This window comes from Oryctolagus cuniculus, chromosome 6, assembly GCF_051225735.1.
Source record: "Oryctolagus cuniculus isolate XC-2025 breed Fujian yellow rabbit chromosome 6, ASM5122573v1, whole genome shotgun sequence".
Lineage (NCBI taxonomy): Eukaryota > Metazoa > Chordata > Mammalia > Lagomorpha > Leporidae > Oryctolagus > Oryctolagus cuniculus.
Window position 1 is genome coordinate 13519475 of NC_142872.1, and position 14898 is coordinate 13534372.

Below are 14898 nucleotides of genomic sequence, written 5' to 3' on the forward strand. Positions count from 1 at the left end.
TCAATGAAATTCAGCTGAGATGATTCATATAAATCACTCACTTAGAACAGTGCCCAGTGCACAAACCACACAGTGCTCTTATTATTGCCCTTGGTTATGATTACCAGTATTTCCCTCTTATATGTCAAGATGCCAAGAAGTATGGGAGAAGTCAAAATGTTTGCCTCAAAGAAAAAAAAGTCAACTGTTCATTACACATTTTTCAGAGGCTATGAGAAGCCGTAAGGAACCAAGAGACAGAAAGAAGGATGATCAGATGGCCGCATTGTTGAGAATCTCGTCTTTGAGTATTTACCGGTCGTCAGTGTACAGGGACTGTTGAGAGCTGTTTGGACCCAGCACTGCAGGGAAGTGGGTGGTGAAGGGAAGGAGGCGCCTTTGCCTGGTCCTCTGCGGGGGCTCAGAGTGGTCAAGGGGGGCGCCTGCCCGCCGTATGAGACAGGAGCATGTGTAGTCCCCACAGAGCAGGTCAGGAGCTCACTGAGCCACCAGGTCACTGCCTACCTCCCAGCCCCTTCAAAGTCTCGAGGCAAAGTGAATAAGGATAATGATGCAAAAGTAAATACAACCTGCTGGTAATTACTCCTAGTTTCTGCCCTTTCATAAAGTCTAATAAAATTGGACTTTAAGTGTCTATCTTCATAATGCGGCTGTGATACGTTTGGTCTGCTATTAGTTTTTGGTCTGTCTTGAATTTTAAAAAAGGTACATTTCATTGAAAAACAGTACATTTTTTATTTTAAGTGGAATAGAAGAAAATTGATTTTTTTCTAAACCCTAATTGCAAACATGTCAAATAACATGTCACATTTAAAGGCTGTCATGGGAGCCAACTGGTGTAATTGTATATGGACAGTGCTATCCAATTTAGCTGGGTTAGTATGATTTACTAGGATGCTTTCCTATTGGTTGCATTATTTAGATCTTTGATAATCTCTTTCTTTTCCCTGGTAGTCTAAATCTGGAACTGTTCCCTGCTTTTGCCTCCAGAGGTCATTTTTGTCAATCAAATTACTGGGGATGCACCAGGGACAGAGCCCAGGAAGGAGAGCCGTGGCTGGCTGAGAGTTTGCAAAGCCGGAGTTAATAGTTACAGGCACAGGATAAATGAAGCTTTTGTGTTTTTCAGGGGTTCGCTTACATATGTTCCAGAGAGCTCTAATTGTTGGAAAATTCGCTACTAATTTTTTCCCACAGTCCTTATTTCCTTATACTTCTTAATATATTAATCCTAGTCAGTGCAGCAATTTGTCAGTCGTGGATTACAATGTGGCATTTTCAACAGAATTTGGTTTCCGTAAGAATCTAGACCGAGCTATTGCCAAGTCATTTCCGGTGGTCATGAGATAAGTTTTTAAATCTTTGAACTTGATGAGTGTGGATGTGCCCCTGTGTTTATGGGCCTGTTGCAAGAACCTCCAGGCTTATAAAATAAAGGCACTGCTTGCCACAGCTGAGCCGCTCTTAAGCACAGCGATGCTGATGGCTGTGGTTGGAACTCCTCCGATGAGGCCATGCGTCCTCCCTTCTGTGGATCCAGGCTTCCAGCTGGACTGAAGCACAGGTGTGAACCTCAGCGCCCGCTGTCCAAGGAAAAGGCAGCAGCAGTCACAGGCAGCGCTGATTCATGGAAAATTCTGGAAAAACATCTCTCAAGTCATTGCGGTATGATACATTCTGTAGCTACTAAGACCCTTCCTCTATTCTTCATTTGTAGTGGACTTTGGCTCTGGAAACTGTCCTGTTGCCAGCAAAGGCCTTCACATGAGTGACTGACAGCCCAGAAACCAGCTGTTCAGGTAGCTCGGTTTGCTGTCATGTCCAACGACCTGAGAAGGTGCTTCTCCTGGGAGAGAAGAGACACGCTCTGTGAAAGGAAGTCCTTTACAAACCAGTCAAAGCAAGGCTTTCGGCACCATGGGGTCATCACACTCTGCAGGAAACACAGGTGAGTTCAGATCTGTGCTGTGCGTGAGTCTATCAGGACACTCACATCAACATGTAACATAAGAATTTCTTGAAATGGAAGAAGAGTAAAATAGTAGAAACTACAATAGTTGAAAAGTAGGGGGGCCATCTCCATGGCCCAGTAAGTTAATCTTTGGCCTGCAGTGCCGGCATCCCAGCTGCCCTTCTGACCATCCAGCTCTCTGCTGTGGCCGGGGGAAGCAGTAGAAGATGGCGCAAGTCCTTGGGCCCCTGCACCTGCGTGGGAGACTGGGAAGAAATACTTGGCTCCTGGCTTCGGATCGGTGCAGCTCCGGCTGTTGTGGCCATCTGGGGAGTGAACCAAGGGGAGGAAGACCTCTCTCTCTGCCTCTCACTGTCTGTAGCTCCACCTCTCAAATAAACAAACATTAATGTGCAGACTGCTTTTTTGTTTGCCAATTTAATTTCCTTTGGGTAAATTCCAAGGAGTGGGATGGCTGGGTTGAATGGTAGGGTTATATTCAGGTTTCTGAGGAATCTCCAGACTGACTTCCATAGTGGCTTAACCAGTTTGCATTCCCACCAACAGTGGGTTAGTGTCCCTTTTTCCCCACATCCTCTCCAGCATCTATTGTTGGTAGATTTCTGAATGTGAGCCATTCTAACTGGGGTGAGGTGGAACCTCATTGTGGTTTTGATTTGCATTTCTCTGATTTCTAGTGATCTTGAAACCGGAATATAACCCTACCATTCAACCCAGCCATCCCATTCCTTGGAATTTACCCAAAGGAAATTAAATTGGCAAACAAAAAAGCAGTCTGCACATTAATGTTTATTGCAGCTCAATTCACAATAGCTAAGACCTGGAACCAACCCAAATGCCCATCAACAGTAGACTGGATAAAGAAATTATGGGACATGTACTCTATAGAATACTATACAGCAGTCAAACACAACGAAACCCAGTCATTTGCAACAAGATGGAGGAATTTGGAAAACATCATGCTGAGTGAATTAAGCCAGTCCCAAAGGGACAAATATCATATGTTCTCCCTGATTGGCGACAAGTAACTGAGCACCAAAGGGGAAACTTGTTGAAGTGAAATGGACACTATGAGAAACAGTGACTTGATCAGCTCTTGTCCTGACGGTTGATGTACAATGTAATACTTTATCCATTTTAGTATTTTTTTTGTTCTAGTACCATTGGTTGAACTCTTTAATTAACACACAATTATTCTTAGGTGTTTAAATTTTAACTGAAAAGTGATCCCTGTTAGGAATTTGGAAAACATTATGCTGAGTGAAATAAGCCAATCCCAAAGGGACAAATACCACTTGTTCTCCTTGATAGGTGACAACTAACTGAGCATCAAAAAGGAAACCTGTTAAAGTGAAATGAACACTATGAGAAACGGTGACTTGATCAGCCCTCACCCTAACTGTTGATGAGCAGCTTAATATGTTATCCCTCTTAGTATTTTTGTTTGTTTGTTCTACTTAATACTTTTGGTTGAATACTGTAGTCAATACACAATTCTTCTTAAGTGCTGAAACTTAACTGAAAAGTGATCGTTGTTAAATATAAGAGTGGGAATAAGAGAGGGAAGAGATGTGCAATTCGGGACATGCTCAAGCTGACTTACCTCAAATGGTAGAGTTAGAAACATACCAGGGGATTCGAATTCAATCCCATCGAGGTGTCATGTACCAATGCCATCTCACTAGTCCCAGTGATCAATTTCTGTTCACAATTGATCGTAATGATAGGACTAAGAACCAAAGGGATCACATAAACAAGAATAGTGTCTGCAAATACTAGCTGATAGAATCAAAAAGGGAGAGAATGATCCAACATGGGAAGCGAGATACACAGCAGACCCAAAGAATGGCAAATGTCCTAACAGCACTCTGGCCTCAGAATCAGCCCTTAAGGCATGCGGATCCGGCTGAAATGCCCATGAGAGTATTTCAGGCATGGAAAGCCAAGACACTCAGGGGGAAAAAAAAACACCTAAATGAAAGATCTCCATGAGTGAGATCCCAGTGGAAAGAATGGGTCATCAAAGAAGGAGGTACCTTTCTCTGAAGGGAGGAGAGAACTTCCACTTTGACCATGGCCTTGTCTAAATATGATCAGAGTCGGTGAACTCAGGGGGCTTCCATAGCCTTGGCAGCTCATGACAAGAGCCTAGGGTGATTACTGAGGCCATAAACAAGAGTGTCAGTTTGTTAAGTCAACAACAGGAGTCACTGTGCACTTACTCCTCATGTAGGATCTTTTTCCTTAGTGTGCTGTACATTGAGATTTAATGCTATAACTAGTACTCAAACAGTATTTTTCACTTTATGTTTCTGTGTGGGAGCAAACTGTTGAAATCTTTACTTAATGTATGCTCAACTGATCTTCTGTATATAAAGAGAATTGAAAATGAATCTTGATGTGAATGGAAGGGGAGAGGGAGTGGATAAGGGGAGGGTTGCAGGTTGGAGGGACGTTATGGGGGGGAAGCCATTGTAATCCATATTCTGTACTTTGAAAATTTATATTCATTAAATAAAAGTTAAAAAAAAACTAAGGTTATAGACTTTCAAATAAGCAAGAACCAAGACATAAATAAATAAAACTAAATTTATAATAATAAAAAAATAAACAAAAAAAACTTAAGAAAAAGTAGGTAAAGCACTGGGTCAGAAACACAGGCCTTCCTTAAATATTTTCACCTTGACATAAATGTGCATTCGTTTGTCAGTCTTTTGATTTAATGTCATTTATTTATTTTGGGTGTGCATGTACCAATTTCATTGATATTACTTCACAGGCCAGGCCTAGAATGTATCATGTGTAAGATCCATGTGCTTTTTATCACACGTGTTTATGTTTTTCATAGTTGTCTTGTCCATACTGCACCTAAGGGCAATTTTTGAAGCAGCTTGTGCCAAGATTGCAACTTCCTACATGCTGTAGTATTAAGGCCATTTCTCCACAGTCATTTATGTGACAACTTTAGGAGGCAACATAATATCTTCCCAGAGTAGGCTCACTTACTGCTTGCTATTAAAGATGTACACTCCTTAAGTCTAACGTTTCTCTGCTGTAATACAAACCAGTGCATTTGTAGCATCCATCTGGGCCAGTGACACTCCTCTTGTGAGTCTTGGAAACGTGGGATTGCTATGCCATGAGTAATAAGTCTTTTGTCTCTGATCCAGGAGTCTCATGTCTTTTGTTAGCATCCATGAAATAAAAGTCAACTAACTTAGTAGCCTGTACACAGAGTAGAAAACAAACATCAGACCCAACAACCCTCAGTAAGCACACAGCTCAGGCCATAGCTCTGGAAACATGTAAATGTATCGAAGAATAACCTCTTCATTAAGTATATTCAATGTACTTTAAAATTCAGTCAAAACCAGCATCATGGTACAGCAGGTTAAGCTGCCTCCTGAGATGCCAGCATCCCATACGGCTGCTAGTTTGTATTCCACCTGTTCTGCTCTGATCCAGATCCCTGCTAATGGCCTGGGAAAAGCAGAAAATGGTCCAAGTTCTTGGGCTCCTGCCACCCATGTAGGAGACCTGGATGAAGCTCCTGGCATCAAGCCAAGACCTGGCTATTGCAGTCATTTGGGGAGCGAACCAGCGGATGGAAGCTCTCGCTCTCTCTCCCTCTCTCTCTGTAACTCTTTCTAATAAATATATAAATCTTAAAAACAAAAGAACAGAAAGAAAATCAGATATGCTTTTCTGTCCTATTAAGTCTACTAATAAAGCTAATTTTTTTGTTTTCCAGGGCAATTAGTCATTCACGATGATTGTCAAGAGCGTTAAGAATCCAGTCACACATGGTCATTTACTTGGCCAAGTCTGTATTTGGCTCTTATTAGATACGACAACACATACATACACAGACTCTTAAGAATGTGTGAGAGTTGATGTATAACATTCTTTCCGCATAAAATCACCTGTTTTCCATTACATATAGTTAAATTCAACTCTAAGGGAAATGGAAACAAATTTTTTCTTCTGCCCAACCACATTTTATGAGCATAAAATATTTTCTCTTTATATAATACTTCTTAATTTCTGAATGCCATTAACACTGTATACCATCCAACCATATGTGTCATTGATTTTTATAAATCAAAATTTTGTGTATTACAGTGTTACTATGTGTATGTTGTATAAAATTAAGACTATTCAAAATAGTACAAGGAAGAAAATTAAAATTATCAGTGAATAATCATGATAACTTTGTTAGGTATTTATGTTGTTTGCAATTGTTGATATAATAAAAAACATTGAATACTATAAAGGAAAAAGTCTTAAAATCTCAACAAGTTAACACGAAAGAACCTTTATTTAATTTTATTAAAAGATTTATTTTATTTGTTTGGAAGAGTTACAGAGAGGCAGAAACAAAGAGAGTTCTTCCATCCACTGGTTCACTCCCCAAGTGGCTACAATGGCCAGAACTAAGCAAATCTGAAGCCAGGAGCCAGGAGCTTGTTCCAGGTCCCCCACATGGGTGTAGAGCCATCCTCTGCTGCTTCCCCAGGCCATTGCAGAGAGCTGTATTGTAAGTGGACAGCTGGAACTCAAACCGGCACCAATATGGGGAGCCAGCGCTATAGGCCAGGGCTTTAACCAGCTGTGCCACAGTACTGGCCCTTTATTTCTTAGGCACAGCCCAAAATACTGCTTCTGCTCACCAGGTGACTTCTTTTTTTTTTTTTTTTTTTTAAGATTTATTTATTTATTTGAAAAGCACAGTTACAGAGAGGCAGAGAGACTGAGACGGAGACAGACATGGAGGTTTTCCATCCACTGGTTCATTCCCGAAATGGCTGCAACAGCCAGAGCTGGGTGGATCCAAAGCCAGAAGCCTGGAGCTTCTTCAGGGTTGCCCACATGGGTGCAGGAGCCCAAGCATTTGGGCCATCTTCCACTGCTTTCCCAGGCCATGAGCAGAGAACTGGATCAGAAGTGGAACAGCCGGTACTTGAACCAGTGCCCACATAGGATGCAGGCGGCAGCTTTACCTGCCATGCCACAGCACCGGATCCTACAGGTGACTTTCTAATAGTGACTTGGGGATGCAAGATCCTTCCATATTATGGTGTAACCATCTTTAACATATGGTTTCCAAGATCATAGTAAGGCTGGAAGTGGATATATCGCCTATCACTTATGCTCATAGGCCAGTTAATAGAACCTAATCAGATGGCCACCTCCCACCACAGGGAGGCTGGGAAATACAAGCTCAGCTCCGGCTGTTGTGGCCATCTGGAGAGTGAACCAGCAGATGGAAGACCTCTCTCTCTCTGTCTCTGCCTTTCTCTCCATGTGCGCTGGCAGTGAAACATTGGACTTGGTGCTGATGGGAGAATCCCTGGTCTACCATGATAGAGGATAACCCTTAGGGATAACTCTTCTCACATGCATGGTTATTTCTTTAAAAGTCCATAAATGGTGAATAATTTTACTGTTTTACACATTTTTGAGGACTGCCAAGCTCCTAATGTCCCATCACAGCTCTGAGAGGTAGATTAAATACGTTTGTATTCTTTCAGGAGTCCTTATTTACCTGAATTGTTCAAAGAAACTGCCAGTAGGAAGACCACATGTCCTTGATACTTTAATAATGCTGTGCCACTGGCAGAAGATAGACTTTTTTAAGCCAATGTATAAGATGTATGTGTACAAATACATGCATGTGTGTATATACGACAGCATAGTTAAATGTATGAATAAATTTCAGTTGTTTTCAGGGGAATATACATGTTTCCATTCAATCAAATGATCATTTACAAAATTTTGGATGTTAGAAAATAATTCCTCTAAATGTAAATTCGCTTTAAAAACCAACATTTTTAAAAGGTTGATTGATTGATTGATTGATTTGAGAGGCAGAGAGAAATCTTCCATCAGCTGATGCATTCGCTAAATGGCCACAACGGCCAATGCTGGGCCAGGCTGAAGCTAGAGGCCTGGAGTTCCATCTTGGGATCCCACGTGCATGGCGAGGTCTAAGTGGTTAGGCCACCTGCTGCTGCTTTCCTAGGCATGTTAGCAGGGAGCTATGTCTGACGTGGAACAGCGAGGAGTTCATTCTGCACACACGTGAAAGGCCAGCGTTGTACGCAGTGGCTCAGCTGCTGCCCCACAACTCTGACTACCTCATCAATATTTTTCATCTGCCTTGGATAATTTAAAAATCCAAACTATAGAGGCTGGTGCTGTGGCTCAGCGGGTTAATGCCCTGGCCTGGGGCGCCGGCATCCCATATGGGCACCAGTTCTGGTCCCAGCTGCTCCTCTTCCGATCCAGCTCTCTGCTGTGGCCTGGGAAAGCAGTGGAAGATGGCCCAAGTCCTTGGGCCCCTGCACCCACGTGGGAGACCTAGAGGAATCTCCTGGGTCCTGGCTTCGGATCAGCTCAGCTCCGGCTGTTGTGGCCATCTGGGGAGTGAACCAGCAGATGGAAGACCTCTCTCTCTCTGTCTCTGCCTCTCTCTGTAACTCTGCCTGTCAAATAAGTAAAATCTTTTTTTAAAAAAATCCAAACTATATACATATATATCTACACACACACACGCACTCTGCAATTGTAGTTTCTTATTCATCCAGATCAAAAGTGACCCCAAAATATTTTTTCTTCAGTACTTACTCTTGACCATTTGTAATCAGCAAAAGAAAAAAAAAAGCATTCAGGTGAAATTCTAATAAGGCTGGATATAATTCTCAAGCATCTGGTCTCAGTGCTTCGTAAATACACTCTTGTCTGTTTGCTCTCTGGCGGAACCCATCCCTTCTGAAAGTTTAAATGGAATTGGTGCGTTTGCCTTTTGTGGACAATATTTTATGGCATTTCTTTGTTTACTTAAGTGATTTATAAAATTTACATCTTCACATGGCTTACTGCCTGCTTTTCTTAGTTGTCTCAGTTCTAAACACGGCACGAGTTTTCCTTCTGTTTCCTGTGTAGTGATGGTTCACACTTAACTGTAATCCTGTCTCAAAACAGAAAATATGGTTCAGAGACTTGAACCAAATGAAATATCGATTCAGGTTGGAGAATATTTTGATGTTTTAGTTTTGTTATGGTTCAGTTGTTTTAGAAAATATGTAGGTTTGGATTTAGTTCAGACCGGTTCACTGGGTTTTTGTTTTTAATGGATTTGATTTATAGTTCTGTGAAAAGTTTAATATTGGGTTTAGGTCATAGAGGACACATTGGACAAAATAGTTGTTTGTTTCCAGTTTGGGTTCATGGGTCGTTATAAGGCCTTGGCATGAGATTTAGTGCCTTACTGCGGAGTCTTCCTCAAGCAGGCGATGGCTGTCAGGGGCTTCCAGGAGCTCCTGGCCACTCTTGCAAGACCCAGTGATGCCCCATCCCCTCCGAGGGGTGGGAAGATCGCAGGAAGTCGCATGTTATTGGCCTGTTTGGGTTTTGAACTGTGACCCAGGTTTCTTTTTATTTTTCTGCATATCGTGGGAAGTTTCCTGTACTACAGAGTGGTAAGCCTTTATGCTCTAAGTTTTAAATTGACATTTTGTGTTGTACATATTTAACCATGCTTGTTTGGTGGGCTTTGTCTTCAGAATTCCTGCAAGCTTCCAGGGGGTTACACCAAAAGGTGAATGCTCTCATCACTTCCACCTTTTGGATCTTATTTTAAGGGCTGACTCTGGTGAAGGGTTGCCAAGTTACTGAGAAGAGAGGTAGCTTTAGTAACCTCCTTCCAGCTAGGGATGTTTTATACAAACCTGCACGTAAAAATATCAGTGAAGTTGTCATTGAGCCTAATAATAATTAAAGTGAGGAAAGAAGGCAAAATCCTCTCCCTAGAAAAACTCTTTAAAGGCTGGATAAATAGTAAGGAGTGTGTTTAATGCAACTAATTTATAGATAAATGTGGTGCCAAGCTGAAATACATTAACAAGGTAAGGCTGTGGGGACTCTAGGTAAGATAATATATTGCTTTCATTAAAAAGCAATCTGCATGGACCATATCCACCAGTGGAAACTCTGCAGCTGTCACCTTTATCAGGGGAGCAAGAGCAAGCCACTACATTTTAATCACTGGAGTTTGTCAGGAACGAAAAACAGCCAGCTTCCCACAAATCAACAGACATGTATCCTGATAAGCGAAGTGCACTGGGAAAGGACAGCTACACACCACACGACAGCGCCTGGTCTACGGTGATCAAAGCTCTGTAATTGTTGAAGATAAATCTACTGCATTGGGTTGAGGATGAAACAGTTGTCTTTGAACAAAGCAGACATGCACTACACCAGTTGCCCATGAGTTAGAACAGGATCAGATTGGAGTCCCTCTGCCCTGGGGGGAGGGATGAGGGAGAGAACGGCAGTACAAGAGGCATCTTCACACTACATTTGTTCTGATAACCAACTTGTTTCTGGCCCTGAAGCTTTGATCAAATGGAGAAGCCATCAGGAAAAAATTGAAATAAGAGTCAGGAAAAGACAACTGAGTAGAAACAAAAGCCTGGGCAAAGAGGGAAGAAATGAGGAGTCACTTCTTGTCACCCTCGCCCCTTGCCTACCCGTGCTTAGGGAAATGGCCGGGGTGGGGGAGAGCAGCCCTGCTCCGGACCACCTGCAAATGCGGACAGAGGCCTTACAGGAGGGCTGCTGCTTCTAGTGTCCTACCTGAGTCTCCGGCCCTCTCACACAGAACTTTTTTTTTTTTTAAGCTACAAAATAAGCAAAACAAAACCAAAAGCTGGGTATGAAGAAGTACTGCAGTTGTATTTTAGCTCCGATGCATTGTAGTGAAAAGGCCGGCTGTGAGACAGGAATGTAGAGCTGGCCAAGCAGGTGAGGATTTCCAAGAAAAGAGTACGTCGGAACCAACGGCAGCTAAAGGGCACTGCAGTGTGAGAAGACAGAGCAACCGTGGGCACTACAGGCTCGCAGAGAGGGACCCCTTGCTGGTAGGGGGAGAAAACGGGAAATGAACTCTAACTTCGCCGAGTCATCAAGAGCCACTCTCTCAGGTATTGCGTACTGTCTTCAAAGCCCAAACCAGGACTCTGGTCTCTAGCTTAAATTACAGCTGTTGAATGCTGGCTACCCAGAAACCCCTAGAACAATCAATTAGACAAAACTGGATTTGTTACTTATTAAGGTCAGAAAGAGCATCAACAGCAGAGTTTAAAATTTTTTTAAGGTGAAGTTCATGTAACAAGAAGCCAGCTCTTTAAAAGCATGCCAATCAGTAGCTTTGAGTACATTCATAATGTTGAACAGCCGTCACTCTGGCTAGTTCCAAAGCATTTTTCTTCATCTCCAAAGGAAATCCCACAACCATTAAGCTTCCCCATTTCCATACCACCACCATCACAAACCCCTGACGGCCACTAAGGTTATTTCTATATCTCTACAGGGATTTATCTACCCTGGAAATTTCATGTAAATAGAACCAGGCAGTATATGATCTGCTTTTTTTTTTTCTTTTCTTCTTCTTCTTCTTCTTTTTTTTTTTTTTTTTTTTTGACAGGTGGAGTGGACAGAGAGAGAGACAGAGAGAAAGGTCTTCCTTTTGCCGTTGGTTCACCCTCCAATGGCCGCTGCGGCCGGCGCGCTGCAGCCGGCGCACGGCGCTGATCCGATGGCAGGAGCCAGGTACTTCTCCTGGTCTCCCATGGGGTGCAGGGCCCAAATACTCGGGCCATCCTCCACTGCACTCCCTGGCCATAGCAGAGAGCTGGCCTGGAAGAGGGGCAACCGGGACAGAATCCGGTACCCCGACCGGGACTAGAACCCCTAGTGCCAGCGCCGCAAGGCAGAGGATTAGCCTAGTGAGCCACGGCACCGGCCTATATGATCTTCTGTGTCTGGATTCTTTCACTGAGAATCATGTTTTAGATTCACCCATGTTGTGGTGTATATTAGTACTTCATTTTTTATGGCTGAATAGTATTTTATTATATGGAAACATCACAGTTTGTTGATCCATTCTTCAGTTGATGGACATTTGGTGCTTTGGGTTTGTTTGCTTTACCTTTGAGCTCTTAAAAATGTTACAGAGTTGATGGAAGGGCGGGGTCTGATTTACTGCAATTTTGAAATCTGGGTTTACGGTGGGTCTTTGAAATCACAGACTAGAGTAAGATTGGTTAAGGGTCACGATATAATAGTTCAGGATTGGGAGAAACAGCAAGCGTTTTGATGCTTTCTCTTGAAGAGGTAACTGATCTTTTGAGAAATTTCTACCATAAACTAACAAGTTATTAAACTGAAAGAAACTCTCACAAGAGTTAAGTTGTCTTCAAAAGCATAATAGAACAGTGAAGTCATGTTAACATAGACAACAAGCTATGTGTGTGTTGGGGGCTGGGGTTGGCTTTGGTTCTCATACCGTAAAAGATGAGATTGATAAAAAGAGCACGTTTTCAGGCAAAATTTGGGGATCATCTGCTCTTGGCATATTACGGTCTCCACATTCTATAAAACAAGTCAACCAGGATCTGTCCATATAGAGAAGTCTATTGGGAGGGGAATCTTTTGGAGCAAGGATTGTATCTTTGGCTTTCTGTATCACACAGTGTAGCTTATGACCTAACAAATGGTAGCAGCCTCTTAAAATCGCTGAATGATAATTCTACAATATTCTCACAGTGGTGACTAAGCAAACATTTATCTCAGCCCACTGTATATTTTGCCAATAAAAATGAGCACTACTTTAAATAAATTAATTGCTCATATCATCTGTGCTCATGAGAAGATATTCTATCATTTAATAAATAATGATCCCGTGCAGCTTGGCCATTAACCAATCTGTAAAAGGAGATGGGAGAAATGAGAATACCCTTGCAAGGTAGAAGCTCTGAAGACTAAAAGAAACTTAGCATCCAGGCTGAATATCCAATAGCCAGTGCTGCCTGATAACACAGAGTGTGTTGATAATAAGAGTTTGCTGTAATTAAAGGAAAACTAACTGTAAAGGAATAGAAAGAATAAATATTTCATTCCTGCTGCCTTTAGATCGATCCGAAAGAATATTGCAAATATAAAGAATAGGTCATTCCTTTACAAAGAAAAATAAAGCAAACATTCTACACAAGGCAAAAACATTTTTTTATTGAATGCATAATTTTGGAATCTTTGATGCCTTCTTTAAACATTTATCCATTTAAAAGAGTTACAGAGAGAAGGAGAGAGGGAGAGAGGATATTGATCATCTATCTATTTGTTCACTCCCCAAATGGCTGCAACAGCCAACACTGGTCCAGGCTGAAGCCAGGAGCCTGGAGTTTGATCTTGGATCCCACATGGGTGGCAGGGACTCAAGTGCTTGGGCCATCTTCTGATCTATCAGGTGCACTAGCCGAGAGCTGCGTTGGAAGTGGAGCAGCCGGGACTCAAATCGGCTGTCTATAGGATGCTGACGTCGCAGGAGGCAGCTTAACCCATTGTGCCACAGTGCCAGCCCCCTCATTTGATTTTTTTTCTAAGCTAGAAAAAGCAAACTGGTGTACCTGCTACTAAATACTGCCACTGGCGAAAGAAAGTGGCCCCAAATCACCTGTCCGAAAAATAACAACTTGTTTTGGAAACAAACAAAAAAAATTGAAAATAGTAGTACTTCAGAGCCAGTTTATTTTAATGGATATTGAAATATGAGGCTTAATTAATTTTTTGCATTTTACAGATTTCACCTAATGCTCAGTTTAATTGGGATTAAATCCACCTAACAGAATTTACCGTCTGAACTGTGTGTAAGCGTACGGTTCTTGGGGCGCTCAGTGCTCTCACACTGCTGTGCAGCCATCACCACCGCCCATCCCCACAAAGTTCCCGGCTTCCACAGCTGAAGCTCGGAGCACCTCCAGTGAGGGTCACTCCTGTTTTCTTCCCCAACGTCCCTAACAGCCACCGTTCCACTTTGTGGCTTGAATTTGATTAAGTAGCCCATGTACGAGGAGTCCTGTAGTATATTGCACTTAGCGCAGTTTCGTCAAGGTTAGTTACACTATAGCATTTGTCAGCACTTCCTTCCTCTCTATGATTAAATATTCTGCTGTATACCACGTGGCTTGTATCCATACTCCCAACAAGCACCCGGGCTGCCTGCATTTCCCAGTTATTGTGAAACACAAGTGTAATAAGTATCTAGTAAACAGTGCAGTCTTTGTGGCTCAGAAAAACATATCAAGGATTTCAGAATTCTGCATTCTCTGGAGTCAAAAACATTTTTCCCTTGTGCAGTAGAATATATGTTTAGATTATTTCATTTTGTTTTATTTTAATTGTTGAAATATGTTTTGTACTCAGAGTGAAATTGCTAGGCCTTGTTGTGATTGAATGTGTGATTTCTGAAGAATCACCCTACCATCTCCATGGTGACTTGTCCATTTAAAATTCCTGGCAGTAGCACACGAGTGATGTAAGTTCTCCATCTTCCCCATGATTTTTATTTTCTTATGAACATAGCATGGCTCCTTAGCACACTGTAGTTAACCCTTCGTCTATTTCTCTCCTTTCTTATTTCTCATTTTACCAGTGTTGTTTCTCTTTCGGTCTTCTCAACAGTCCTCTGCCCATTGCTAACACTTGATTTAGTTGAATGAGGAAATTAGCTGTCACATGTAATGGGTACATTTGGTTTTACAGAAGAAAGATGGCTGACAATAAGTCTGTCAGCCTTGGCTCTGAGGGCAGTGACGATGACCCACGCTGTCCAGAATAACACTTGGGGCTTAATAATGGAAGTTTGGGCTTAATCTTTTCATGTAAGGTTTAGTTTGCACTCCTTAAGGGAAAAATGCGGAATACCCCAGTCTCTAACAGAGTTCACAGGAGTTTTTAAGGCAGTACAAGGTCCTGTTTCTCCTCTCCTTTGAATGTTATAGACAGTGACGAGGAAACACTTCAACCAGGTCTGGCCACTGGGGGCACATCCTAGTCACCATACACTATCTTTTTTTTTTAAAGGA

At 42.2% G+C, this 14898-nt stretch overlaps 1 protein-coding gene across 10 annotated transcripts in view; it reads left to right on the plus strand.

The window, feature by feature from the left end:
- LOC127490640 (uncharacterized) overlaps positions 1–14898 on the plus strand; it is a 137979-nt gene that overhangs the window by 20235 nt on the left and 102846 nt on the right. For 7 of the 10 annotated variants that reach the window (XR_016235222.1, XR_016235221.1, XM_089334861.1 and 4 more), the window contains exon 2: positions 1718–1948. The exons of 2 other annotated variants lie outside the window; for them this stretch is intronic. Coding sequence is in view for 5 of the 8 variants with exons in the window: in XM_089334860.1 (XP_089190986.1) it covers positions 1818–1948 (131 nt within the window). In the remaining 3 variants the exon portion in view is untranslated. Of the gene's footprint in view, positions 1–1717; positions 1949–5723; positions 5853–14898 lie in introns of those variants that run through there. One more of the 10 variants, XR_016235223.1, reaches the window with a different exon arrangement.